We start from the raw sequence: 16,473 nt of genomic DNA, 5'->3' as shown, positions 1-16,473 counted from the left end.
TCGTCGTACTGACCTTGATGTTTGATGTTGTCTTTTGCGTGTCGATCGCTCCCACTTTGCGCTCTCTGGAGAGGGGATGAAGTCTGCAGGTCTCATCTGTGTAGTGAAAGGGTTAAATGTGGCCCAAGGTGTGGCAGGCATTCCTGGTGTGGGATTTCAGCTCAGCAGCCCCTGGAAGGCAGGGGACGGTTTCCAGCTTGGAGCCGTCTGTGCAGGCCATGGCGGGGATGGGCGAGATGTCAGCAGCCGTGGCCCGGCCCAGCTTAGGGCCGGGGTCCCCCTGGGGAGGGCTTCAGCCACCCCACTGGAATGGGACTGGGAGGGCTTCCCGGGAGGGGCCACAGCAGAGCCCGGCCTGGCCTGGGGCCGGGGCAAGTCCCGCAGTCTCCATCCCCCCAGCCCAGAGCCACTGGGCTCCAGCCCAGCCCCCCCAGGCCACACAGGCCGCAGGGAGCGGGGCCAGCCACACCACAGCTCCAATACCTTTCCAGGCTGCAAACAAAAAGAGACAACTTCCCCAGCTGGAGCTTTTAAAAGGTGCTATTGACAAAGGTGATCTCACTTTTCAGTGCTGCAAAATGCTGTCAGTTCTCAGAACTGGCCAGCTCTTGGCCTGATCTCAAGCAGAGAGAAACTCCCAGCAGCCGCTCTCAGAGAAATCACTTCTGTGGGTGTTTTCTGCTTTTATCTCTAAAATGCCAAACCACCACAGCTGGCCTGCTGGGAAGGGGTTCGGTGCCCCCTCCCCACCCCTCGGAGGGCAGAAAGAAAGAGAGCTTCCCACGTTTCTTTCCTCTCTTAAATCTGTTGTCATCAAAGTGTTTCCAGCTTTTCTAATTGCCTTAGCAATGGGCCTGTTCTCAGAGCCAGCCAGTGATTGGTTTTGCCAGGCATGGAAAAAGCTTTTAGCAGCTCCTTTTAGCAGAAATAGCATTCCCATGGCTGGCTTCTTCCCTCCTCACCAAAATTTAACCCATGCAAAACCAACAAAACTGGCCACTGGTGGTCCTGGGGCAGGGGAACCTGCAGGCTTGGAGAAAACTTGAAGAACTTGTGTGGAGCCATTCAAAAATGTAACGTGGCTTCATATCTAGACACACAGCTAAAACCCAGCTATTTCTCTATTCTTTTTCTTTTCAGCTGAGAAAGGAAGTCACAGGTGATGGGGTCTCTATTCCACATCTCTTGGGTCCCTGCCTCATAGCTCCCAATTTGGATGAAAGTTACCCATTTGGTCCCTCTGGCTTCCTCCTCCCACCATCTCCTACATCTTCCCCCATTCTTCTGTGACTTTCTTCTTCTCTTTCCTTATGACCATTGCAGCCTCATCTCTGTGGCTCACAAATGTGCCCAGGGGGCTCCAGGGGTGAGGCACAGGCCCACATGCTTCTTTGAGATGCCCCAGCAGTGCTGCAGCAGGCTGATGGCTGTGCAGTTCCTTTGGCACAGGAACAGGCATTCCTGGGTTTAGTCAGAAGCATCAGTGGCCAAAATCCCAATTTCCTTTGGTTTAGTCCCACCTCAGAGCTCAGTTGTGGGGCAGGATGTGGGTGCTTGGGGCACTGCAGCGCATGAACGATGCACGGTCCCCAGGGGTGGTATATCTGGAAACATTTATTACAAGTGTACATCACTTTTGTGCTGTTTTTCCTATTGGGTTAGAATAGTGTGAGCCTGGATAGCCAATAGTATAAATGTTCAGATGGCTGCTAAGGAATAATAGTCATGATCAATTCCATATTAGCAACATCAGTTTTATTTCCCTAGGACAAGTGCTTGTATAACAATTTCTTCTGCAAACTACTCTGCTTCTGCTACTTGTTACATTTTAGAAACTCTGTTCCATCCATCCTGCCTTGACTGAGGAGCAACCTTTGTTCTCTTAGGACAAGTTCTCTTTGTTTTCTCTCTCCACAGAGCAGTCTTGGAGTTACTCTTGGATCTCTTGAACAACAGGGTTTGGCCCATTGTCAGGCTGTAAATAATGAGCGGTGGGACCACTGGTGCTGTTAAGTCGATTTATTGCTGGAATGCATGAGAAAAGGTCTCAGTCTGAAGGCATGAGATTTTGGAGGGGTAACAAGTGGGCCATAGCTCAAAGGTAGTCACGAGTTTCTTTGTTACACAGCAATATATCACATTTTGGCCCAATGGACAGCTGACATGGAGTTTATTATTACTTAATCACCTTTCACCTTTGCCAAGTTCTGCTGCACTGTGTCTGCTTTTCACCCAATACACTGCTAGCTCACCTACACACATGTGCTTCTTAGGATAATATTTAGATTCATAGCTTACTCTATAAAATCACACAATTACAGTTGAAATCTCTCCACCATCTCACTCAATGCAGTTTCTTATTTACTTATGGCATATTCTTACTTGCAGCTATAGGAACATAAGCTTATGATTTCTCGACTCAACGTCTGTGAACCTTTAGCATTGCATGAAACCAAGCTCCTTCCAAGGCTGTAAATTAAACCCTTCAGTATCTGTGGAAGTTTCTGTCATTTCCCACAGCCCACCAAAGGATTTGTGACCCTTTGTGACAGAGGAGAAGCTCCCAGGCAATTTTGTGTTTGCTGTAGGGAAGGTTGGGTTGCTCTGCATCAATTCCCAGAGCAGCGCAGAGCATTGGCTTTGTGATGTCAGGGCATGGATGCCACCTTGTCGTGGTGACATCCCAAGGTTGCCTTGGTGCACGGAAGGCCTCAGGGTCAGAGCAGCTCTTGGGCTTGCTCAGTGCAGGAGCATCCTCCTGCTTGAGGCGTTTGTCAGTGGGCAGCTGCACACTGACAGGAGCCTTGTTTGTTTTTGTTGTGGAGCAGAGTGTGCAAACTGGCACAGCAGTGCTACAGTGATGGAGCAGCTCGCTGTTGCCGTTTGCACCATTTATGTCATTGGATATTCCGGCTATTATCTGACCAACCTGGCACGTAAGTAGAGGTTTTCCCTGGCTGGAACCTGAGCTGGCTTTTGTAGGTCTCCCTGCTCTTTCTTAGTGACCGGGTTGCTATTGAAACACAAAGACCATGAGGATGCCCCTGGTTTGGTAAAGCTCCTGTCAACACCTTCAGCAAAACATGGGGTGTCTGTAGCCAGGGGGCTGCGGGCAGCATTTGCAGGGCTTCTGTTCCCTCCACGGGAGAGCCTGTGGCAGCAGAGTCTGTCATTTCCTCACTTTGCTGGCTCAATCTCTTGGGGTGACTTTACTTTTAAGATAGCTCTGAGAGCTCGGGAAGTTGAAACTGCTGGAGGCTGATGGGAGTTTTTTCTCCTGACTAATTCCTGGCCATGGGTGAGAATTGGCAGCGGTTTTAACTATTGAGAAGTGAGATCAACCTGTGAACACCACCTGAAGATGTGAGGCCGGGAATTTCTTGCTCTCTTTGGTTTCTGGCTTCTGACGAGGTCACAGGGCTCTGTCTCGGCCTCCTCCCCCGCTCTAGGCCGGACAAGGCTGCAGAGGGCGGGGTGGGGGGAGAAACGGAGCCGGCCAGCCTGACTTGGTTTGCAGTTTCTGCCACTGAACTGAAACCTGACACCATCAACATCTGCAGCTTTAGCAAGATTTTAACTCTTTTACTACCTGCATGAGACTTGCAGATTAATCCTTTTTTTCCAGAGAGAGGGAGAGGGAGTGATCAACCATCAACCCATCAAAGAGAGTGAAGAAACAAATTAAATGGAGAGGGGGAAGAGAAAGAAGGAGATGCTTTAATAAGCTGAAATATTTTTCTGTTAAAGCTATGGAGATGGACAGTAGTGTTCTGAAAAAATCTCCTTTAATTCATGACAGAGTATATTGGGAGGAATGGAGAGTTTCCAAGTGTGGATTTTGAGCAAATGATGAAGTAGTTGTGACACTGTGAGATGCTGGAACAGAGGGGGAGAAGTAATAGTTGAAGATTTGTGTCTTTTAAGAAGCAAAAAAGAAAACTTCTGTTTCCAGGGGGGCTCAGAAAAACAGATAAAGAGAACTTTTGCCTTTGAATAACTCATTCATAAAAATGACATCCCTGGACTCATGACCCATAACACACCTCAGAGTGATGGGAAATGGGAGGAGACAACTGATGGCAGATTTCTGGGCAGCTGGCATCAGAGAAATAGAAAGCTATGAAGAAAGATAGTTTTCATGTGAAAAACTCCATAGATAGCAGAAGAAGACTTTTGTTTCTCTACAAAGACTGATGAAAAGACTCCAGCAGGAATTGGGACTGTTGTAAACACCAAAGTTCCAAAGTTTTTTGTCTCTATGTTGTCATGTGAACAAGAGAATGGTTGGGTAGTGGGGGAGAAAAGGGTTGTTCTGGAAGTTTTATTCTGGTTTCTTATTCTTGTAGTTTTTGTCAATAAACTTTCTTTATTCCATTTAAGTTTTAAGCCTGTTTTGCTCTTGTTCTAATCCATATCTCACAGCCAGAAATAAGTAAGTTTCCTAGTGATTTTTTAGTTGCTGCTTTAAACCACACCAGTCAAGCAGGACACCTTTGAAAATGCAGACTGGGAGATCTTCTCAGATGCTGCTCTAAATAGGCCACGGTTCTCTCCAGTTTTCTCAAAGAATTTGGTTCATTTTCCTTGCCCACTGCAGGTCATCTGAGCCGTGTGTTCAGAGGTGCCGATCCTGAGGTGAGTCAGAAAGGAACATTTGATGTTCCTGGTGTTTCAGAATTGTGCAGGGAACTGTGAGCTTGGCCTGTGGCAGTAGAGTGCAGAGGGCCAGCTGGGTGGGCTGAAAGAAGATCCATTTCCATGTTTACAACAGCAATAGCAAAGGCATTGTTGGCTATTTCCTAATTTTCCATTGCAGAGCTTTAAAAGAACTCAAAGCTCAGATTTGCAGAGAGAACGTTGCTTGCTGATAGTAGCCAGGGTGAACTCTCTAATTCAGAGCTATTTGCAGCCTGGCTGAATTAACCCATTTTAATTTACTTGGAGAGACTTAGAATCCCATTGCTATCAAAGCTGATGATTTGTGCTTGGTAGAGCTGGTTGTAGAAATAGAGCTGAATAGAAATAAGGTTCTAAATGATAGGAGCTGCCTGTCCCTAACTCTACCATCTGTCCACAGAGCCCAGAAGCAAGAGCAGACTCTGCTGTGGCTCCCTCTGCTCCTGGAGAAGAGGCCAAAGAGGAGCAAAATGAGCAAAAGGAGCACGAGCCTCCAGCTGTGGTCACAGCCCAGCCTGACCATGCCCAGACAGTAAGTGCCAGTGCTGGGTGCTGCTGTCTTTAGTGCAAGGCAGAGCTGCAAGTTTCTGAGCAGCCAGCACTTGCTGTTGCTGGCTGAGGATGCTGAGTGCTGGAGTCCTGCCAGCACCCAGCCATTCCCCCATCCCATGGCAGCTGGAAATTGGGCTTTGAGCCGTCGTGCTGAGGCCCCAAAGCGCTGCTGCCTGCGGGTGAGCAGCTGGCTGCTTGGCTCAGGGAAGCTCTGTCTCTTGGCTTCTGCCAAGCCATGGCCAAGGGCTCACACGGCATTGCTGGGGCTCACAGGGCTTGCTTTGTTTGCTGTCCCTTTTTGGAAACCTCTGCATGACCTGGAGAAGTGTTCTGCAGTTTTCTGGAGTAATTCTTCACTTCTGCAGAGTCTTTTAGGCCACCTGTCTTTTGGCTTTTGATAAGCTGCAATGAGATGATTGTGTTGTCCATGAAGCTGTGGCCGGCCATTCTTGTCCTGTGTGGCCAAAGAAACAAACTGTGTAGTTCTGAACCCTTCTTCTGAGGCAAAATCCACAAGTGGCCAGTTTCTGTTGATACGTTTTGTGGTGAAGTCTGCAGCTTTGGAAACTGCATTGGAGCCTAGTGTGGGGGCAAAGCTGCAAGTCCTTGAGTGCTGTCTTTTGTTGCTAAGAACCCCTTTAGAGATGGTTGTTTTTTCTCCTCAGAGCTGTTTTCCTCCTCCTGCCTCTTCTGTCCTGACACTCCCTGTTTAACCTATAAATTTCTGCCTGTCCTAGTGAGGTGAGACAATTCCATGGTTTAGGTGGTTTTTGGTGACTTTGGTCATACATTCATTACATGACCCATGGCTTCCTTCATTGGCATCCCTAGGGGTGTGTCAATTAATTTGTTGGTGGGGCCTTTTGAGGATCTCTGTCACTGCCACTCAGAATTCTCAGCTGACAAAAGAGGGAGGAGAAACACCTTGGTCCTCTTCCATATCCTGAGGTGGCCATAGAGGCTCTCTGACCTGCAGCAGAGGATCCAATTGCACACATCCTTGTCTCCTGACTGAGCAGGATTTCTAACAAGAGTGTGGATGTCAGAAGGGCAGGAGTGGCAGGGCAGGCCTGAAAAGGGCAGCTCCCAGGCACTTGCTCTCCATTTGTGTGTACAGAACATCGAGGCAGAGCCCCAGGCAGAGCTGCCCGAAGCTCCGATGGCCATCATGGCAGTGAAGAGGAGGCCTGAGGAAGAAAGGAGAAACATCGAGGAGGAGATGAATCTCCACTGGCAGAGAGGAAATCAACGAAACCAGGTGAGTGAAAGTGAGGCAGACACTCCACTCATGGAAATTCCTCTCTGTCGTTCTTCACAGGCCTCCGAGGAGGAGCTTCTGGCAGAGCTGCAGGAAGCTGAGGCTAGGATCAGGGCAAGAGAGAACAGGCTGGAGGAAGAAAGGAGAATCATCCAAGAGAAATTAGATCTCCTCGCTCAGCAGCAAGAGGCTCTAGAAAATCGAGTGAGTGAAAGAGCGATAGGCACAGCAGTCACTGCAGTCTGGTGCTTTCTGCCCTTCTTGCCTTTCCTCTGCAGAGCAGCAGGGGGCTGGGCTGATGCCTCTCAGTGCCATCCTGCTGTAGTGTCTATCCCAGCTGCTTGGAAGGACATTTCCTGCTGTGCTCAATCTCAGCTGCTGCCCTGGACAGTGGCACCAGTCATTTGCCCCTTTTGCCAGCACTCATCTCAAGGGATTCCTGCTGGCCTGCTCCTGCTCTCCTTGTTTCTTCAGGGCTTTTTGCAAGTGAACACAGTCCCCCAGACAGATTTGGAATACAAGCTGCAAGCTGTCTGTATCCCTTGGTGAATCTGCTGCTGTCCTGCTCTTTCCCTTTGCTCACAGTCAATGAGCCTTGGCACACAGGGACAAGCTGTGGTCTCTGACTGCTTTGTTCTCTTTGACTTGAGGTGGACGTGTTGATATCTCACCTGGCAGCCTGCGAAGGCTTCCAGCAAATGCCTGCTGATGAAGAGCCCCAAGGTCGGCGGGAGGCACAGGTACTGTCCCAAGCACAAGTGCTGCAGGCTGAGCACCTTCTGAAGATGGTGCAGGAAAAGAGGACTGAGGGGGAGGAGCTCCAACATTAGAACAAGGAGCTGCAAATGTGTCTGCAGCCCTTGGAGGGGGAAAGGGATCCTTGGGAGGAAGTGGAATGGTCGTTGTTGCAGTCATCCTTCAGAAAATCCAGGAAAATGGAATATGAAACTGGCCATCAACTTGATTAAAACCAACCTTGGGTTTTGACCATTTGGTTCCAGAAGTGGGCATCCAAAAAATCCAGTTGATGAGCTTTGCATGTGGCTAACAGCAACTTCCTAAGGGCTTGCATTTGAAAAGGGAACTCGGGGTAATCTCTGCCAGCCAGCTTTCTGACACAAACTCCTTTCTTCTCGCAGATCTACACAGGCTCTTCCATTCAATCTGCTGCAGCAGCAGCAGCAGCAGCAGCATCTAAAGGAGCCTTTGTTGCCCAAGCTGAGCAGTGGAGCCGGGGCAGTTTGTCCATTTCCAGCAGTGACACATCTGCTGCTCAGCTCCAGGAGAGCCTGGGAGACTTCGTGGAGCAACTGAGTACGTCTGGTGTATTTCTTGTCTGAGGGACAGTGTATTGTGTGCACGTGCCAGCAGAGCTGTAGCAAATGATCCTCCTCACTTTGGTGTCCCAGAGACATTTAGGACTCCCCACAGGAACTGCTGTGCTCTGAGGCAGCGAGAGAGCGCTCTGGCTGCTCCTGCTGCCTCTGAGGGCAGCTTGGACTGGCTCGGCTTTGCCTGGCATTCCCTTGCCACTAAAGGCAGAAGCAGGAATTGTTCTTGGATCAGCAGGAGGCTGTGGCCTAGCAAATGATCTATGCAAGTTCTGTGTGCTAGTGGCCAAACTGAACAGAGTATTTAATTCCTAAATTCTCCTTAGACTCCCGACTTCCCACCTGTTGTCAGCACCAAAAGACTTCACAGAAACTGATTTGGGATTTTGTCTTTTTGTTGTGGTTCTGTTTTCTGTGTGGTGTTTTTTATAGATTTTTGTTTTGGTTTTGGTGGTTTTTTGGTAGTTTTTTTTTTCTCCATCCTGAAAGAGCTGTTCTGCCCCATGTGTCTTACTGGTGTCATTTTTAGGACTGTTTTTATTGCCTCTACTACATCTACAAGGTTTTTATGAGAATGCTGTATTTTTGTCAGTGAGGACTCCTTTGAAAGAACATCAGGTGACAGCAGAAACAGAGAGCAAGAGATGTTTTCATTGGGCCCACAATGAAGAAACAGATACTTGTATAACAATCTGTAATTAATATCCTAGTTTTATTTTTCTAAAGATGTGTCCAAGAGACACATCCACATGGTGTGATCAGATAAAACAGCACTGCAGGCATTTCTCAGGAGCGAGCCTGCAGCCCCTGTGCTGTGTATTCCTCAGATCCATGGCACTTTTTCATCCCTGATTCCCAGCCATTCCCATGACTCTTAGAATCCTACCTATTGGCCCAAGCCCTGCTCAGATCAGTCTCTGGGAAAACACATCAAGCCCTTTGTGATTCTGCAGCACAACCCAATTAATCTGCTTCTTGCCCATGACAGCTGCCAGTGCTGTGCTCTCAGAAAAGACCTGGTGGGGCTGAGAAAAGATCCCAGCTGATTTGGTGTCTACCTTCACCTGCTGGGACACAAAAGGGCCTTGATCTGCACCTGGCTGTGTCTGATCTCCAAGGCAATGCTGGTGTGTCCTGAACGGGGGCCACAGCTTGTCAGGGGCTCAGGCTGGCTGTGTCTTCTTGCCATTGCTTGTCAGTGCTCACGCTTGGCCTTTGCCAGCCTTGTGCTGTGCCCTGCTGTGCTCTCTGCGCTTCATTTCCTTCCAAGGACTGGACAAAATCAGTCTCTCTGCTGCCCATTTGTACTGCACAACTGCCTGTCTTGTTGCTGCTGTGCTTGCTGCCCAGCTGACCACAGAGGGTTCAGAGCCCCAGACAGCGGGGCTGCCTTTGGCATCTCCTGCAAGTTGGGATCTCTGCCTGAAAGTCAGCATCTTGCATTTTGTTTCCCTCAGGGAGGATGGTGAACAAGGAAAATCCCATCACAAAATACATTGAACTGGAAAGTCTTGGCAGCGGGTGAGTCCAACCACAGTCACTTCTACACAGCCATGGGCCAGGGGTTTCACTGGTGGAATATCCATCAAGTGGGAAGTCAGACAAGTTGTCCACATGTTTAGACAGCGGGCTTAGTCTGCCCCATCTCTCAGTACTGGCCAGAATTTGTCAAGTGTGCTCAGAAGGCATTGTCAAAGACATCTCCATGCTGCCAAGGTCTTGCCTGCAGCAAGGAACAGAACCTGGTAAATCTGCTTGTCTCTCAAGTGTGGGACAGCTCAGGATTCATTTCCTTCACATTTTTGGATGTCTCCAAATCATCTGCCCACACTAATGAAAGGAGAAGAATCTTGCTTGCCTGAAAGCACAACCTACCCCCAAGGAGAGCTGTCAGATAACAGTTCTCAGGAACATTTCTCTCCAAGAGTTTGCTAAAGGAAATACTCCGTGCTCAGGATTAGAATTGCACAGTTTAGAAGCTGATATCCGAGATGAAGGAATAAGCTGCCTTTTGGAGCTGAGGCAGTAAAGCCCAAGGCTTCAGGAACAGGCCCAGTGCCCAGGCACTTGAGGGGAAAATGCATCATCTGCCTTCTGGCACACCCCTCCTGCAACCTGCAGCTTTTAGGCATTTACAGCAGAGCTCTCCTGTCTGGACTGGCTTTCAGTGCAAGATCTAAATGGCTTCTCCTTTCTTTGCTGCTGTTTTGTTTCTAGGGGTTTTGGAGAGGTTTCCAGAGCACTTGACATTGCAACAGGAGGAGAGGTAAATGTCAACAGCCCCTGCAGCCTCTGCTGCTCTCCAGGCCTTTCCCCACTGCTGACAGCTGTGGCTGGAGCTTTGAGGAGAGCTGTGCTGAAAAGGCACAAGAAGCACAGACTGGAGCCAGCCTGCAAATTGCACTTGGAACAGGCTTTGTGGACAAGGCAAATCGCCAGTGGCCACATGTCCTGTAACTGGCCCCCAAGGGCACAGAGAAATGGGCTGTTGGAATGTCACTCCCTAATTACTCTGGTGATGAGGTCTAATCACAAGGCACTTTGGCACAGCTTGGCTGTGCCATTCCAAAATCACTTGCTCCATGTGTGTTGTGGTCTCATGCTATCAATTTTCTCAAATTACTCCTTTTCAATGTCATTTGAGGTGGCCATAAAGAAAATAAATGTGCAAGGAGTGAGTAGGAAGATACTAACCATGAATGAAATCAGGATCATGGAGAGTAATAGGAGTCCCAGGATCGTGAATTACTTAGCCAGGTGAGTGGTCACGGTCCTATCCCTTGAATGTTTCTTTACATACTACAAGCATAAGAGCTTAAAACCCCACTTTGGTCAGTGGCAGGAAATAGAGTTGTTAATGATTATTTCTCTACTTATCTCCAATGGATGGGAAGAGACTGCATTTTGTCTGCATGAATCCACCCTGGCAAATGCAGACTGAAAATTGTTCAAAACCTGCATCAGCCCTATCTTAAGAATTCAATACCTTCTAAGTTCATTGCCTCCACAGTTCTTTGGGCTTGAGTTTTTCAAGTTTCTTAAATGCTGATGAACCATCCAAGAGAGGATTGCCCTTGCATTGTTGCCCCTCTTTTCCATTGCTGTGCATGCCGGGAAGACTAGGTGCTTATTTCCAGAAATGCCATGCGTGACAGGTTTTTTATCTGGGCTCTTCCTAAACTGCCTTTCTCCTTGAGACAGCACAGACTGCAAACACTGCACAGCCTAGAGGCAATGTCTATGCCTTTTCTTCTGCCCTTGTCTCCAAGGGACCCAGAAACAAGACTCAAGCAAAAAACCAACCTAGCCGTGCATGTTCACCTGCATGGCCTTGTTTCCTTTTTTCAGCTACCTTGTGCATGAGGAACTCTGGCTGGTGATGGAGTACATGGACGGAGGCACTCTGAGAGATCTCATTGACGAGATTCAAATGTCTGAAGGAGAGATTGCAGCTGTCAGTCGGGAGGTCAGGGATCCCATCTGTGCTTCCAAGGCCTTGAGCTGCATTGTCTGGGAAACAGGGGCTCAGAATGGGAGTGATTTCATGGGCCAAGCTTGGTTTCTGTGCTGCTGCTCGGCTATGGGCAAGCAAGAGCATCTCAAGGGAACTGTCTGCCAGTGCCCCTACACTCACTGGACTCACTTCCTGTCCTCTTATCCCCTGCTCTTGTATTCTAGCTCTGTCTCTTGCATTGGCATTTGCAGTTCTCCACTGAGAAAGGTGCTGCTCTGCTACTGGGGGAGCAGCAGGCTCTTGCTCTCAATGGCGCTGTGTTCTGCCATTCCTCCCCATTCCCCTGCAAAGGGAACCTTCCACAGCTGTTTCCTTTCTTGTGCGATGAACTCACAGCACTACTTTTTGCCCCCCTGGTTCTCTTTTCTCTCTCAGTGCCTGCAAGGACTGGATTTTCTTCACTCCAACCACGTGATCCATCGAGATGTCAAGAGCAACAACATCCTTCTCAGAACCGACGGCTCTGTCAAGCTGGGTCAGTGTATTCTTGCTCAGCTTCAGCCTTCCAGGAATGGGGGGTGTGGGGCTGCTTTCAGTGACTGCCAGCTCCCCAAAAATGCTGCTGCTGGCAGTGCAGGGGTCCCCCCTGCTGTGGGCTGAAGGCACAGTTGCAGGGTGCACACAGCTATGACAAGGAGCCACGAGCAGCCCAGAGTGCTATTGCTCTGTGTGTGTCTGTGTGTGTTCCTTCCAGAGGGAGGGAGCTGCAATCTAAACCTTCAGGGGAACAAAAGGCACTGCTGGAGGAAGTGTAAGAAATGGGGGGATGTTTGAAGTAGCCAATTCATATTTCCTTGGCTAAAGCCCTAAGGAAAGAGAGCAGGGAGTGTTGTCCAGGAAATTCAACTGCACATTCTCAAACTTCTACCGGGGAATTCTTTGCCTTGGCTTCCTAATTGAGAGTATTAAAATTAAAAGAGTATTTTGCTTTCTCCTCAGCTGATTTTGGCCTTTCTGCTCAGCTCACCCCTGAGCAAAATCAGCGGTGCTCGGTGACCGGGACTCCTTGGTGGATGGCACCTGAAGTGGTGAAGCGTCAACCATATGGCCCCAAAGTGGACGTGTGGTCTTTTGGAATTGTGGCAATTGAAATGGCCGAACAAAAAACTCCTTATGACAGTTTCACTGCTCAATCGGTAAGGAGCAAATACTCTCTGATCCCGCTGTCTTTCTCACCTGTCCCAGGTTCTCTGCTCACTGCACAAAATCCCATGGCCATCTGCTTGAAGTACTTCCACCAAGGCCCCTTCTACAAATGTCCCTGCAGCACATCAGCATCTGCTGGAGCTTTGGTTGCAGCACTGGGGGAACTCAAGCCTTACCTCGCCCAAACCATCTCCATTCTCAGGCAGCATTTTGCTTTGCCTTACAAGTCGTTCCAGCTCTTTTGGCTGTGTAGATGGTCCCAAGAATAGGAAACAAGCATCTCAGAGCTGCTGTTATCTTTCCAGAAATGAAGCAAAGAAACTCAAACCAAACCAAGTTTCTAAAACAGTGCTTTTGAGAGAAGAAGTGCAGCCCCATTCTTCTCACAGGGAAACTTGTCTGAAACCCAGAGATGAGGCTGTAAAGCCAGAGTCTCTTCTGCTTCTTATGCAGTGCTGTTGAGACACTCAGTGACCACCTTCTTTCATAACCCAAGCCACTTTCTCCATATCACCAAGCTGGAGCCTGGTGACGGGGAGAGCCTGCCAAAACCTCCTGTTTGTTTCCTGGCACTTTCTGGGATGGGCACAGCGTTAATGCACTGACTTGAGAATCCAACGAGCACAGGCTTACCACAGGGGTGACACTTCTGATTTCACCATGAATATTTTCCTTTTGCCACATAAGGGAACCGGAAATTTTCAGAGTGCTGAGAGACAGAGCTGCAGGTGGCTCCTGTGTGCCCAAACAGGCATTTTCAACCCAATACATTTGTGGAGGCATCTTAATGTGTCTGTGTTGAAAATGAGATTCCAAAGGTTTGTTTCCTTCCCTGAGGAACACCTGCTGCATTTCCTTTCTTTTCTTCCAATTACCATCATTTTCAAGAACAAGACAATAAGCTGGATGAGTTTTGTTTTATGGCAGCTGTGCTTAAGGGACCAACAAGCACTGCAGAGATTCTTTTCATGTAAGAATCCTTGGAAATAGTACAGTTAGTTAGAATAGCAAAATCCCTCTTCCAAAAAGGCTGCCAAGCTGCTGGGAATCCTCCGAGAAGGAAACATGTATTTGCTGATGTAGTTGCCACTAACTAGATCAGGCAATGAAATCAGCTGCCAAGGCAAGATCTGCTGGATGTTAGCAAAGCTGTGGCTTTGGGGCTTGGGTTTTTTCATGATACAGGAAAGTCGTCATCCAAATGCTACAGGAAAGTCATGTCTGCCTCTCTGCCAGGGCAAAAACTGCCACTGCAGAGTGGAGCTGGAACAATGGGCTCTGGGAGAGCAGTTCCAGATGGGAAAGAAGCAGGTGGAGCCTTGTGTTTCCTTTTTCTCCAGGCTAAATTCCACATAGCCACAGAAGGGAGCCCACAGCTGCGGCAGCCCGAGCAATTCTCGCCTTTGCTGCGTGACTTCCTGAGCTGCTGCCTGCAGAAAGGCGAGGCGCAGCGCTGGTCTGCCAAGGAGCTGCTGCAGGTAAAATGCCAAAAGGGCTGCAGGTGAAACAGTGTCCCAGGGATGGGCTCCTCCTCCACTGAAATCCAAGGCATCAGATGAGCCCCCATCCTCCTCACTTCCAACCTTGGTGCTGTTCAGCTGACAGTGGGGAGGAATCCTAGACTGGGCTGGGCTGGCAGGGAGTGCTGGGTTTTAGCGCTGGCTAAAATCACCAGGGCACTTACTCATTTCTTGCTGGGAGCTATGGATTAGGAGAAGGGCAAAACAGGCTTCAAACTTCAAAGGAATAACAAATTTTATTAGCAGGCCCACAAGAATAAGAAAGGTCTCACCTGTGCAGTGAAAGGGTTCAATCTCACCCAGGTCATGGCAGTCACGGTGTTGGATTTCAGGCTGTGCTGGGCCCCTCTCTCTGCCCGGGAGCCGCTGGGAGGGGAGGCTCGGCCTGGAGCCGTCGCTGCACGCCGGGGAGAGGGTTTAGTGTGGGCAAGATGTCAGCAGCCGTGGCCTGGCCCAGCCTGGGGCCGGGGTCCCGCAGCCTCCATCCCCCGCCCGGGAGCCGCTGGGCTCTGGCCCGGCCTCCCCCAGGAGCACAGGCCGTGGGCGAGCAGGGCCGGCCTCACCAGAGCTCCGTTACCTTCGGGCTCCGGAAGCAAAGAGGGCCAGTGCCTGGGCTGGTGGTTTTCAAAATGTGCATCATCACAGAGGCGCATCTCATTTCTAAATGGTGCAAAATGTTGTCAGTTCTCAGAACTAGCCAGCCATTGGCCTGTCTCAGGCACAGAGGAAGCTCCCAGCAGCTTCTCTCAAAGAAATCACTTCCGTGCGGGGTTTCTTACTTCTTTCCCTAAATGTCAATTCATCTCAAACTAACTCACAGGGACATGGAAAGGTCATCTAGTCTGTGTCCTGCAATGAGCAGGGACATCTTTCAAGAGATCAGGATACTCACACCTCAGATATTTCCAGGGGTGGGCCACCTACCAGCTCTTGGGGCAACCTGTGCCACTCTTGCCCCATGCCCCTGACCTACTCTGACTCAATCCCCTTTCCATTTCAAAAGTATTCCCCTGCCTTTGAAGCTCTTAGCTTGGAAAATCATGCTTTCTTGTTGTTTTATTTTCCTTTCTGCAGCATCAATTTATAACATCGGCCATGCCTGGGTCCAGCTTGGCACCTCTCATCGTTGCCGTGAAGAAGTGGAAGGAGGAGGCAGGAATGCAACAATCAATTTATAAACTGTCTTCTCCATGAAAAACTTAGAGTAGGATTACAGAGTAGGACTGCAGAGTAGGATTGTAGAATAGGATTATAGAGTAGGATTGTAGTGCAGGATGGTAGTGTAGGTTTGTAGTGTAGGATTGTAGAGTAGGATTTTAAATAAAATTTCTAAAATCTCAACTCCTTTGGAACATTTCTCTCCTTCTGACCCTGTGACAAAGCTCAACATTTCCTCCTGAATTGTCAGTTTTTTCTTAGAGGTGGAAAGTGACATTGATGGCTTCTTTGGTACAGTTTGTAAGGGGGGAAGGCTCCTCTTCATTCATCCTCTCCAGACCACACTGCCTTTGGAATATGGCCAACTGGCCAAGTTTTGCCCAGCTCTGGCATTTCTATTTGAGGCAGAAACAGCAATGGCATTTGCAGGAAAAACCAAAGGAGGAGCAGTGCAACACAAACATCCTGTGCAGATGCAGGCTGTGCAGATGTGACTCGAGACTATTTGGGCTCCTGCCACTTGGATTTGTATCCCTAAGAGAAATCTCTTTGGCTGGAGGAGAGTCTGGCTGAAGAGAGAAAGCAGAAAGAGCAGTGAGGGTGCTGTGCAAGGTCTCCTGTGGTGCAGAGCTGTCAGCGACTGTGAGGTGAGAGCGGGCCCGGCCTTGGCCAGGCTGGAGCCCCAGCAGAGCCCTGACAGAGCCCAGAGAAGCCTGAGCCTCGGCAGAGGCAGGCTGGAAGGAGGCCCTTGGAGCTGCAAGAGGCAGCAGCCTGGCCCTGGCTGCCTCTTGCTGGCACCAGGCAAACCCTCCGCTCTCAGAGCCAAGCTGGCAGCTGGCTGCTCCTGAGGGGAAGCGGCGCCGTGCTGGGCACAGCACACACTGGTGCCATGGGCTGTCTGGAGTCTGCACAGGAGGAGGGAAAAGCAAAGAGCAGCCCAGGGCTGCTGCCCTGCCTGACCATTGCTGCTCTTCTGCCGCCTGCCCTGGAACTCCTGGCAATGGTCAGCAGTGTGTGCAGCACTCTGGGCACAGCGGGAGGGAGCCGGGCTGCTCCGCAGGCTCCAGCACAGGGCAGTGTCCTTCAGGCACGGCATTTCTGCCAGGGGAACCGAGGCCAGCGTGAGGCACTGACAGCAAGTCAGGGCACATCTGCACGAGCCACTGCCTCACACAGCTCTGGGACCAAGCGCCTGCAATCCTGGAGCTCTGCACTGAGCCACAGCAAAGGTGTGAAATGCAGAGGACTTTGCAGAAATATTCAGGGGCACCAGGCCAGCCTGCTTGGTGCTCTCTGGGGCACAGCAAGCACTGTGCA

General features: G+C 49.7%; 2 protein-coding genes across 2 annotated transcripts in view; both read left to right on the top strand.

Moving 5' to 3' along the window:
- LOC147646239 (serine/threonine-protein kinase PAK 3-like) overlaps positions 1-16,473 on the top strand; it is a 578,286-nt gene that overhangs the window by 432,626 nt on the left and 129,187 nt on the right. The gene's annotated exons all lie outside the window — the stretch shown is intronic.
- Positions 2,701-15,339, top strand: LOC147646243 (serine/threonine-protein kinase PAK 3-like). The gene is made up of 14 exons (XM_086873732.1): positions 2,701-2,936; positions 4,598-4,635; positions 5,078-5,209; positions 6,347-6,691; positions 7,138-7,227; positions 7,627-7,801; positions 9,276-9,339; positions 10,036-10,084; positions 10,463-10,575; positions 11,167-11,284; positions 11,708-11,807; positions 12,272-12,468; positions 13,819-13,956; positions 15,073-15,339. Exons 1-14 carry the CDS (start codon positions 2,861-2,863, stop codon positions 15,190-15,192), a joined length of 1,755 nt encoding a protein of 584 aa, XP_086729858.1. The 5' UTR covers positions 2,701-2,860; the 3' UTR covers positions 15,193-15,339.

This window comes from Cyanistes caeruleus, unplaced genomic scaffold, assembly GCF_971803275.1.
Source record: "Cyanistes caeruleus unplaced genomic scaffold, bCyaCae1.hap1.1 HAP1_SCAFFOLD_106, whole genome shotgun sequence".
NCBI classification, from domain to species: Eukaryota; Metazoa; Chordata; class Aves; order Passeriformes; family Paridae; genus Cyanistes; species Cyanistes caeruleus.
The sequence above is the reverse complement of the archived record's forward strand: the minus strand, read 5'-3'. Positions and strand labels throughout refer to the sequence as shown.

Bases quoted from the DNA above. Each gene is read 5' to 3' on its own strand.
- LOC147646243 (XM_086873732.1), top strand. From the start codon at position 2,861: ATGGAGCAGCTCGCTGTTGCCGTTTGCACCATTTATGTCATTGGATAT. The intron at 6,692-7,137 runs GTGAGTGAAAGA...CTTTGACTTGAG, and splicing joins AAGAGGCTCTAGAAAATCGA to GTGGACGTGTTGATATCTCA. The intron at 10,085-10,462 runs GTAAATGTCAAC...ATGTCATTTGAG, and splicing joins ACATTGCAACAGGAGGAGAG to GTGGCCATAAAGAAAATAAA.